At 38.5% G+C, this 12,304-nt stretch overlaps 1 protein-coding gene across 1 annotated transcript in view; it reads right to left on the bottom strand.

The window, feature by feature from the left end:
- The window catches only part of LOC126262482 (myosin-VIIa-like), a 390,655-nt gene that overhangs the window by 165,975 nt on the left and 212,376 nt on the right, over positions 1-12,304 (bottom strand). The window contains exons 20-22 of the mRNA XM_049959145.1: positions 8,969-9,133; positions 8,436-8,668; positions 1,027-1,273 (exon numbers count right to left, since the gene is read on the bottom strand). Of these exons, the coding sequence (XP_049815102.1) occupies positions 1,027-1,273; positions 8,436-8,668; positions 8,969-9,133 (645 nt within the window). The remainder of the gene's footprint in view (positions 1-1,026; positions 1,274-8,435; positions 8,669-8,968; positions 9,134-12,304) is intronic.

Genomic DNA, 12,304 nt, shown 5'->3' with positions numbered 1-12,304 from the left:
TTGCTTCCAGTATATAGGTGACTCAGGCAGATTCCAAATGAAAATAGAATGATAGGAAAGAAAGGGCAAATAAAATCAATAGAATTATGATAATGACGTGACAAAGAATTTGAAATAAAAAAAATACATTTGATTCAATTATTTAAATAAAAATAATAACAAACTATTCTGATTAGCTTTAGAATTACATAAAATGTGCTACATTTGGTGGGATTCAGACCAATGATCTTCTACATATTAGGTCAATAGGTATGATCCGAATGTGGTAATACTCTGTTATGATGAATTTTTAACCTGCTCATTCTGTTTGTAACTGTTACAAGTGAAAACATCATGCTGAGGAAGTTCATTCACCAAGAGACAAAAATACAATCTGCCAACATGGCAATTATTCATAATTCAATTTTCTGACCTGACTATACACTTTTACAGTTGTGTATGGGGTGTAAGGCTCTGAAGTGTTTGAAGTCAAAGCAATACTCACATTCTGTATCACTTACATTTTTCAAAACTGAGATATAATTGCCAGTTATTGTTACCCTTATGGGTGTGCAATTCTGATATTATTGTAAAATTGTTATTTCTGTAATATCTTTGATATATACCATGATGGTTACAGCACAAATATGTAGCCTGCATAATGGTTTGATAACTAAGATTTTTCATGCCCTTACATTTTTCATAACTTGTAGTATTTCTAAACTGAGATGTAATTTATAAATAGTTACATAATCAATTGATTGTCCTTTTTGTATATTTTTATTATTTTCTCTTCTTTATTTTTTAGCCATAAGCTATAGTGCAGCTGAGTTCTACTACAAAAAGCTATTTCATCCTGCTGTTCATAAATTATTCTACAAATGGTCTCTCACTAATTACACTACTGACCCTCTACAGCATCATAATCCACAAAACCAATCACTAACATTAAATAAACCCAAGCACTGAATGATTTATATAAATTTAAAATCAAACACTGTGCTAACAATTTATACTAAGTAGGTAAAATGGCATATGGATAATCACCTGCATTTCAATCCAGCTGGGTGGCTGTGTGCGACTGCCATTGGCAACTGTCCTGTTGAGGCGCCGTTCACAATAGGGAGCATAGCCAGGAGGACCATCACGAATGAATGCCTTGAGATACATTGCGAAGTTCTCTGATGGTGGAAAGCAACCCACACAGAGAGACAGTAGCACCCATCCACGAGCATGTGATGCTTTTGTAGGATTGTTTGTAAGTTGCTTACAAATTTGACAGAAAATCTCATCCCTTTAAACATAAAATGTCAAAGAGACATAATTCAACATACCAGTTTATTTTTAGCTACAGTCCCCACCCCCACTCTAACTCACTCGCTCTCTCTCTCTCTCTCTCTCTCTCTCTCTCTCTCTCACACACACACACACACACACACACACACACATATATCTCTCAAGTTCTTTAAATTCATCCTCCCACTTATTAGCAAGAAACAAACAAAAAGAGCATGTGTATGGCAGTCTAATTGAAATTGCTTGATAGTTAATATTTGAAACATGCATTGCAACACTGTCACAAAAATTGTCAGCTTCCCCTTGACTGAGACTGTGACCTGCCAGTCCGTACACCTACTGCCCACAGTGAACGTAAGTCAGGCCACTACAGCAAGCATAATGTGTACTGACATTCAAATTGTGCCCTGCAACTATGCAATGCTGCCATGGCCAGCCCTACCACCAACCACTGTCACCAGGTCTGCCCACATGTACACAGCACGACAACCAGTTCCTAGTTAGAATACAAGTGGCAACCACTGAGGGTCAAATTTTCATGTGTTTTGGATTCTGTGGTTTCTCTGCCATTTGACTCTTCCATGGAGACTTTATTCCAGTCACTTCTGGAACAACAGCAGGCACAAACAGTCATGTTGGAATAGTTGTTGGCTGCACTGACCCAGGTTCAGCCAAGAGTTGGCCACCCTCCACTGCCCCCTCCCCCCTCCCAACCTACCCCCACCCCTATGGTGGCATCACAGAAGACTAGGAAATTGTCAACACGGAGGTCTGTAAAGTTATTTTCTTATCATGGACACCCCCTTGTGTGTATCACTTACTGTGCCAGTCAGCTCCTCTGAAAGAAAAAACATCACTTTCTTTAGACAATATCTGTTGTTTGCTGTCCTCCTATCACCACAAGCATATGTGTGTGGTCACTGCATATGTTGAATTCTACCAATATCACAAACAGCTACAGCAAGCATATCAGGCTTGGGCAGCTGAGTTTCACAGACTCAGCTGTAAGTGTTGGTTTGTCATGGCTAAGTTTCAGGACACCATGGCTAGAGACACAATCATTAGTTTGGCCCCATATAAGGAGGTGCATCAATGTTTCCTTCACATTAAGGACCCTGCATTAGAAGAGGTTTCAAATATTGCACAGTTGTTTGAGGTCTCTGCACCACAGGCCACCAATTTGAGGCTTGGAGTGATGTTGCCATTGTTGACACCATGCAGCCCTGGCACGTGGAGCCTAGCACACTAGGAGAAGAGGAGGTAGCTACTGTAGAAACAAGCCAACCATGTTGATGTTGATAAACACATTGTTGTCAGCAGCAGGAACAGCAAAGGCCAGTTCCTTCATGCCTCTTTTGTTTTGTACAGCACAAGTGGATAACCTGCACCAAGCAGTGTGCATCTTGCCACAAATGTAAAAAAAAAAAGGTTGCAAACCATTGGTACGTCCATCTCTACCATCAATCCATACACTCATCTTGGGCCAGCAATGTTATTTTCAGGTACAAATAGAAGCTGTTGCTATTGCCTATGCCTCAAAAAAAGCATGTGTTCTTTTATGGTGCAAAATTCATTCTTAATCGGTCCTCACCCCTCTGGCCTGGTCATGCCTACCTACCCCAGCACCTGGGGCTTCATCAGCATCAAAGACAGATTTGGTTCCTGTAGCCAGTGCATGTACTTCCCACTGCACTGAGCAGGTGCCGCTGTCAGTGGGGATGGAAGCCGGTCTCCATCAAGAGCTTCTCCGCTCCAGCTCACTGTCATAGCTGTCCATGTCAGTGCCCCTTGTCATGGATTCTGATGTCCAGATAGCATCTGCCCTCCTGTCATGGGTTCTTTCTACTGGTCATCCCAGGGTCCACGCACAGAAGGGGTGCCACCATCCCACTCACTTCCACCCGTATGCACCAGTCTGGGTGCATCAGGAACTCCTTGTGCCTTTGGCTGCCATCCTGACATAAACATGGACACCATGGACATCTCTTTAGTTACAGCATCACAGACAGCAATACCTAATGTCCCCCCCCCCCTCCCTCCCTCCCAGCAAAAGAAAAGGAGTGTAGGAACCCACCAGTTACTGCACCTACCGTCCACAGTGGATGTAGGTTGGGCCACTGAGGTAAGTGTAGTGTACACTGACATTCAAGCAGCAGATCTGCAACTATCTGAGGTGGCTGCCAGGCGCAGCCCTGTCACCAACCCCCATCGCCAGGTCTGCTGTGTGCGCACAGCACTACACCAGCAACAGTCTTTATAAAGCATGCAAGCCCCTCAAGATCCTCAGCTGTTAATGTATTCGTGTGCAGTCCTGAGCACAGACTGCACACCAAACAGTGCAGTGCTGCAAAATGGCATCAAGAATGCAATACCCACTCGCTGATGGAAAGAGGTGGCAGTGCCACACATCCAGGATGACAGGGTTCAACACTGACGTAACCAGCCACCCATCACTGGTCGGCCCCAGTTCGGTCGCAGACTATGACAGCATCAGTAGTGAATAGTTGTTGTTGTGGTCTTCAGTCCTGAGACTGGTTTGATGCAGCTCTCCATGCTACTCTATCCTGTGCAAGCTTCTTCATCTCCCAGTACCTACTGCAACCTACATCCTTCTGAATCTGCTTAGTGTATTCATCTCTTGGTCTCCCCCTACAAGTTTTACCCTCCACGCTGCCCTCCAATACTAAATTGGTGATCCCTTGATGTCTCAGAACATGTCCTACCAACCGATCCCTTCTTCTGGTCAAGTTGTGCCACAAACTTCTCTTCTCCGCAATCCTATTCAATACTTCCTCATTAGTTATGTGATCTACCCATCTAATCTTCAGCATTCTTCTGTAGCGCCACATTTCGAAAGCTTCTATTCTCTTCTTGTCCAAACTATTTACCGTCCATGTTTCACTTCCATACATGGCTACACTCCATACAAATACTTTCAGAAATGACTTCTTGACACTTAAGTCTATACTCGATGTTAACAAATTTCTCTTCTTCAGAAACGCTTTCCTTGCCATTGCCAGTCTACATTTGATATCCTCTCTACTTCGACCATCATCAGTTATTTTGCTCCCCAAATACCAAAACTCCTTTACTACTTTAAGAGTCTCATTTCCTAATCTAATACCCTCAGCATCACCCGACTTAATTCGACTACATTCCATTATCCTCGTTTTGCTTTTGTTGATGTTCATCTTATATCCTCCCTTCAAGACACCATCCATTCCGTTCAACTGCTCTTCCAAGTCCTTTGCTGTCTCTGACAGAATTACAATGTCATCGGCGAACCTCAACATTTTTATTTCTTCTCCATGGATTTTAATACCTACTCCGAATTTTTCTTTTGTTTCCTTTACTGCTTGCTCAATATACAGATTGAATAACATCGGGGAGAGGCTACAACCCTGTCTTACTCCCTTCCCAACCACTGCTTCCCTTTCTTGCCCCTCGACTCTTATAACTGCCATCTGGTTTCTGTACAAATTGTAAATAGCCTTTCGCTCCCTGTATTTTACCCCTGCCACCTTTAGAATTTGAAAGAGAGTATTCCAGTCAACATTGTCAAAAGCTTTCTCTAAGTCTACAAATGCTAGAAACGTAGGTTTGCCTTTCCTTAATCTTTCTTCTAAGATAAGTCGTAAGGTCAGTATTGCCTCACGTGTTCCAGTATTTCTACGGAATCCAAACTGATCTTCCCCAAGGTCGGCTTCTACTAGTTTTTCCATTCGTCTGTAAAGAATTCGAGTTAGTATTTTGCAGCTGTGACTTATTAAACTGATTGTTCGGTAATTTTCACATAGTAGGAAGATGATACTTAGCCTGCATTCTGCAAGTAGTAGTAGTGAGTAAAATAACTACATGTAGGAGGCTTAGGATGCTCATCAAGTCACCTCATAACAAGAAGTTACATTATGTTTCTTTTCTCTTTAGAAAAAGTGTCGTATTAATTAGGAAGTTAAATGTATAGATCATTTTGGATTCCTGCTACAGGCCATCACAACTTCTCTCCGTTCTTGTTTGTGTCAGTGCTGACTCCCACACTAGCCAACACAACACTCCATGACCCAATAAATGGTATCTCTTTTACAGGGATGTGTTTCTTTGTGTTCCGGCTTAGAGCAGCACAATCAGCCAGGGAGTGGTTTGCCAACACGAAGGGATGTGTTATAGTCTGCTGTGGCTGGCAACAATGAGCAGGCCACAGGTAGGGCTTGATAATGTATTATCCATGTATATATCACTACTAAAACATTGAAAATGAACTGACACTTTTTTGTGGCAATTTGACAATTCAAGACAATGCATGAATGATGCTGAGAGCTCTTGTTGGAGGAACTGCATTCAAAGTCATAAAGAGTGAACTTTTAAAGTTATTTTAATTAGACCAGAGGCATTTTTCAGCAGTTGCTGAAATATACATTTTCTTTTTTACAACAATAATTTTATATTGCACATTACAGGATGGATTTAAAATAAAGTGAATATCTTATAGACAGCATCATAAAAGTAGCAACAACTGTTACACATATTTCTTAATTGACAAGTCCTGTAAATGTTCCTCAAAATGTTGTAGGGCATCTGTTTATTGTCTGCATGTCTAGTGATAGATACTCTGGTATATTGTAGGTATAATTTGTTGCTATTCTTATGAAGTTTTTAACTGTAGACAGTGCTTCCGAAGTCTAAATTGTTAGCTCTACTTTGATTAAAATGGAAAGAGTTTAACACATGGGCAGGATACTATTAATACCCTTAGTTCTATTTACCGTGGATGACATGACTCTGTGATTGTAATGCTTGTAATTCTCCAGATTGCTGTCTTTTATCACACAAACACTGTTTTGTGCCATCTGGAGTGACTCTGCTAGAACCAGATGAGTCTTTATTTGGCAAAAAAAAGCAATTAAGCAATTAGATGCATATATTGTCTAAGATCAAACACACCATGCAAAATGTATTTCATTGACAACAAATTAATAACTGTTCCAAGTCTATATATACCTCATGCCCTTGTGTACACCAAGAACAATTGGCATAAATATGGTGCAAGACAGAATGTTCATTCTTACAGAACTAGGAACAGGAACTCTTTGAATACTCCCTGGACTAGACTTATGAAAATACAAAAGCAACTTTCTGCACAAAAGATGGTCTCTTTTGAAAAAATTACCATGTGGGTTGTAGCAGTTAAAAATTAATAAGTTGAGAAAGATTATAGAATGCTGGCTGAAAGATAAACTTTCTATGCTGTTGACGAATTTCTAAATAATGGTGTAAGTGATCTATTAATTTCATTCCAAGCAAAGTGTTGCTATCCTTATTATCTATTAATTTTATTCTTTACAATGTGTATAGAACAACTGTGTATAGATACTGTAACTAAATTAAGTGTAGTGTAATTACAGAATTGTACAACTGTATACTGTGGAAAACAACTTGTATTTCAAAATGCATAACATACTTGTATATGTATGTAATTGCGGATGGTGTATCTTATGCAGCCTGAAAGCTGTTTTATGGGCTACTGAATAAATGGGTAAATGAAAAAGAAGAGTTACCACGCAAACAGTTCTGTGTACTAAATGAGAATGAAATTTTGGTCTTCAGTCTGAAGATTGGTTTGATGCATCTGTCTATATTCTGGTCTCTCCTATGTAAGCACCTCCATCACTTTACAACTAATGCAACCCACATTCATTTGAATCTATTTACTATAATCAAGCTTTGGTCTCCCTGTATTACCTACATTTTCCTCCATTAACAAAGTGATGATTCCTTATGTCTCAGAATGTACCTTATTAACTGATCTCTTCTTTTTGCCACAGTTTACCATAGGTTTCTTTTTCTCAAATTCGCTTCAGTTTCTCTTCATTAGTTATCTGATCTATCCATCCAATATGTAGCATCACATTTCAAAAGCTTGTACTTTCTCCTTGTTTGCTCTGTTTATGACTCACATTTTACTTCTATACAATAAATTTATTAGGAACTGCGTAATGAAGTACTTCTTTTTTATTTTTTTCCCAGACCATTCTTGGACCATAAAACTGTGCATTCCACAAATGCAATGATTAATCAGTTTGAAATGTTCCATTTAGGTAATTATTATTGTAATGGGGAATGCACAATGGAATATGTATTTATGGCTTGAGTATGGTCTCAATTGTGTTGAAATTGATAAAAAAAAAAAAAACAGCTGTGTATTACAAAATGCAGTTCCTAACATTTATGAATGCTGTCCAACATCACCTAAACAAAATACTTAAGTTTATATATGATGTTAACAAATTTCTCTTTTAGAGAACACTTTTCTTTCTATTGTCAGACTGCATTTTATATCCTCTTTACTTCAGCCATTAGCACTAATTTTACTGCCCAAATAACAAACCTCATCCACAGTTATTAGTGTCTCATTTACTAATTTAATTCCCTCATTTTGCCTGATTAACTTAGACTACAATTCATTACCCTTGGTTTACTGTTGCTGATATTTATCTCTTAACCTCTTTGTGATAGACTAACAATTCCATTCACTTGATCTTCCAGGTTCTTTGTCATCTCTGGCACAATTACAATATCATCAGAAAACTTCACTTTTTATTTCTCATTCCTAAACTTTAGTTCCATTTCCAAATTTCTTCTTGGGTTTCTTTACTGCTTGCTCAATAAACAGACTGAATAACATCAGGGATAGTAACACACAAGAAAATACAGACTCTGCCAATTATCTTAGAATATTTAAATATGTCTGCTTGTGTCTGTATATGTGTGGATGGATATGTGTGTGTGTGCGAGTGTATACCCGTCCTTTTTTCCCCCTAAGGTAAGTCTTTCCGCTCCCAGGATTGGAATGACTCCTTACCCTCTCCCTTAAAACCCACATTCTTTCGTCTTTCCCTCTCCTTCCCTCTTTCCTGATGAGGCAACAGTTTGTTGTGAAAGCTTGAATTTTGTGTGTATGTTTGTGTTTGTTTGTGTGTCTGTCGACCTGCCAGCACTTTCATTTGGTAAGTCACATCATCTTTGTTTGTGTGTGTGTGTGTGTGTGTGTGTGTGTGTGTGTGTGTGTGTGTGTGTGTTTTGCCAGATGAAGGAACATCCAGTTGCTAAAGCTAGTAGGTTAGCACGTATACTCTTTCATGTGAAAAGTACATGTCACTTACCTTAGGTCAGGTCTTAAAATACCATGTCCAATAATGAAGTGCAGTTTTTCAAGATTAGTTGTGCGCCTTGATTCCAGCCAGTCACTGTAGCCATCATCCAGGTATTCATCACTGAGTAGCCCTCGACGGACATGTGCAGCCAATTTGTTAGTATTTTTCAATGTCATGGATATCAGTTTCTTATGTTTATTTTCGGAATTATTTTTGCTCTTGAGATTCTCAGCATCAATATCCTATATGTACATGAACAAACCAGAGTAATATGAATACTAATTGTATAAATGGAAAATGATTCGATAAATGAACTGATAAACAAAGTAGATAACTGTGCTCTTTCAGTTAATTCTGACTATGAATGATACACAAAAAATTTTAAATTGCAGTTTCCATTCCATCATAACACATTAATATCACACAATGAAGTGAATGAGTAGTCTTCCTTTAAATTTTAAATCAAGTACCAACTCTGTTTTGTATACACTTCACATTTACACAGTTATTTCTTTTGGATTTCTTTTAGTTTGATTACTAACCTGATATATTGCTTGAGCTTTTTTGTACTCTTTGCTGTTGATAAAGTTCCTTGTAAGAGTAGTGGTCACTCTTGACATAACAGGTGTATTATCTACTTCTACATTACGTGGTTCAGGAAGATCCCCCATAAACCTCAAAATAGTAATCCAGAGGGCTTTTGCTGCCTGCAGCAAACACAGGAAACAAAATTAGACAAAACAGTAATTACTGGTGTTCACATAAATGGTATTTAATATGAGATTTTGCCATATCTTAGCTGGCCTTCAAAAAATTGGACGTAATGCACACTACTTTGCTACATTTAATTGAATCCTTGATTATTACATATAGGTACTCCTTGTTTTGGTTTCAGTCAGCATTTCACTTGTGATAAGGCACTGCAATACAATTTTCATAAATAGTTGTCTTCATAGCAATTGCTTCATATAGTGTCACTTTACATACAAGTACAGAGGTTACTGAAGTGTTTCTTGGTTCACACAAGACAAGGTCAGTATCGGGGCATGTGAGCTATATGAAATAGTGAGAATAACATGTCAAAAATTGAAGAAACAATAATGAAGTATAGAGAAAAATGTACATTTTGTAGCTAGAAATAAAGTTATTCAGTGAGTGCCAATTAAAGATAATTCACTTGTGTATCTTGTTGTAACATATATATTAGGTATTTTTAATTTGTTTGAGAAATGCTGGGTAAAACAAAATAAAACACCTAAAATTCAAATCAACAACTGACGCCAACTACCAGCACAACAGAGTGAATTAAAGTCAGTGTTGATCAAAATATTTCTATCAGGAGCTAAGTTTATGTTTTACTAAGCTGTTTTCTCACATGATGCTTCTCACATTGTGCGCCTCAAGGCTCCATTTTGGGACCAATCCTGTTCCTATTCCATGTTAATGACTTACCCATAAATATAAATTTCCCATCAGATTTGTTTGCAGATGATATTTCTGTTTTAATTGAAGATGACAATGCAAAATAAATTCCAAGCTCCATCTTGTGCACACTGGATACCTTAGAGAACAGGTTCCAGTTAAATGGGTTGAAACTGAACATTGCAGAAACCCATATGGTACATTACAAAACCAAACAGTCAAATTGTGTGGAACTTAAAATACAACATGCCAATCAACTTATGAAAGAAGTTGACATGGTCAAATTCCTGGGACTAAATGCGGGCAGGAACTTAAGATGGAATACACATATCAACTTCCTATCAAATAAACTAAGTGGTTTTGCATTTGCAATACAAATACTAGCACTACTTGAGTACACGGAAAATTGCTTATTGTAGTTATTTTGAATCTGTCGTTAGGTATACGATAATTTTCTGGGGAAGTCCAAGTAGTGCATCTTGAATACTGAAACTGCAAAAGAAAATTGTCCAATACATGTGTACTGCACAGCAAACAGAATCTTGTTGCCCATTATTTGGGAAACTGCAAATCTTCACTGTTCCCTCCATACACATTTATGAAATTATAATCTTCCTACACAGCAGACATAAATTATTTGAGAAGAATCATTTTAATCATTCATATAATATAAGAAATGCTACCCACACACGCCAGTTGAAATTATATTCATGGACTCCACAGTATATGGCTTTCACAATATATAACAAGTTAATGGAGAATAACATATCTGAGGTGAAGCCAGAAATTAAAAAAAAAAAAAAAAAAAAAGGTTACGGCTCATTCTGTGGGAGAAATGCTACTATTCAATAGAAGAATTCACAGAGGATGAAATGATCATTGGACCAAGGGGTAATTAAGTGTTAGATTTTACTGTATGTACATATAATAAAACTGTATTATTATTATGATGCTGTTTGTTAACATCAGCTGTTCTTTTCTTGACCTGTCTCCTGTACCTGAATCAAATGATTTAGACTGTGCATGTTATGAGACAAATAAAGCATAATTCAAAGCATTGCATGAGTAGGAAAGACATCTATGAAGTTCGGAAAAGTACAATGAGAGATACTTGGGTATTAAAGCACTCTATCAGGACAAGAGATATCCTAAGACCCTAATGATGGTCGCAACACTTTGCGGCGTGGATTCCACGAGGCACAAAAAAGTGTTGGAGAGTCATCCTGACCCGTGATCACTCAGTCATTGTCCACAACTCATGAAAAGTGGTCAGGGTCACGCCCAAGGCATGCACATCACACATGCTGGCATCCCAGATATGAACAGTAGGTTTGACATCAGGTGACCTGGGAGGCCAGAAAAGCATCCTAGTGTCTTTGGGGTGTTCTTCACACTATTGACACAATTCGGAAATGATTAGATGAGGCTCTGACTTTCTTAACATACAGCCTTCTGTGTAACACAAATAAAAATGGATGAGCGTAATTGGTAGGTTCCTGAGCTGCCCACTGGTGAGAAGTAATGGCAGACATTTCACCATATGGGAACAGCCCCAATGATAATACCTCCACCTTTGCCTGAATGAAGCCAAGCAGAATACATCGAGCAACATGTTTTTTACTGTAGCTGTGCCATCACGAGCACATATCAATATGTACCATGTATTAGACTTGTTAATTTGTAACTACACTCTTTATTATAGAATAAGGTTGGATACATAATTATCACTTGATAGTTCACAATGCCAGTCTCTGCAGGGTTGTAGTAAAGTTACAGAAATATATCACATGAAAAATCCACAATTATGCATGTCCATCAGCATTCATGAAATCACAATCCAAAGAGTTGTCTATTGGAATCCTATAAGCAGCACAGTCAAGTATGCACAGAATCAGTGAGGTAGATACTAGAGCATAACACAATACAAAGTGAGTTCATGCTTGTAAGACAGCCGACTTTATTTCCTGCATGACATCAGAGGCCAGGCCAATATCATTACTTGTGGGTGTCTCTTACCAGCCACAAGTTAAGTCTTTGTCGACATATACAGCAGAATATTGACCTTGTCTGAGGACAAAGATATAGCACTGTAAATAATCATGCTTTTTGAAAATCAAGCATCTAATACTGGTGTTCCTGCATCCATAGTAATCTTTATCCTTTGTGTCGTGTGAAGAATTGACATAAATATGTGGTGTAGTGGCTTCTGTACCCAATAGCAGAGTGCTGGTTCTGGATGGAATGGGCTTAAGTCACTGTCCAGCACTGAACTGGTGAGTGACAAGCCAGACTGTGGCCTCTCTATCTGCTGTTTCAGCCCACAACATTGCTCACAGCATTTGATTCTGGCTGTGACAGTTTTCCCAGAAACAAGGTTCTTATGGTACACACTTGATATGGTTACACATAAACTGTCCACTACCTGCAAAGCATCAAAGACAGAGTATCCAAGATCT

The sequence above is a fragment of the Schistocerca nitens genome, chromosome 6 (genome assembly GCF_023898315.1).
Source record: "Schistocerca nitens isolate TAMUIC-IGC-003100 chromosome 6, iqSchNite1.1, whole genome shotgun sequence".
NCBI lineage: Eukaryota > Metazoa > Arthropoda > Insecta > Orthoptera > Acrididae > Schistocerca > Schistocerca nitens.
The sequence above is the reverse complement of the archived record's forward strand: the minus strand, read 5'-3'. Positions and strand labels throughout refer to the sequence as shown.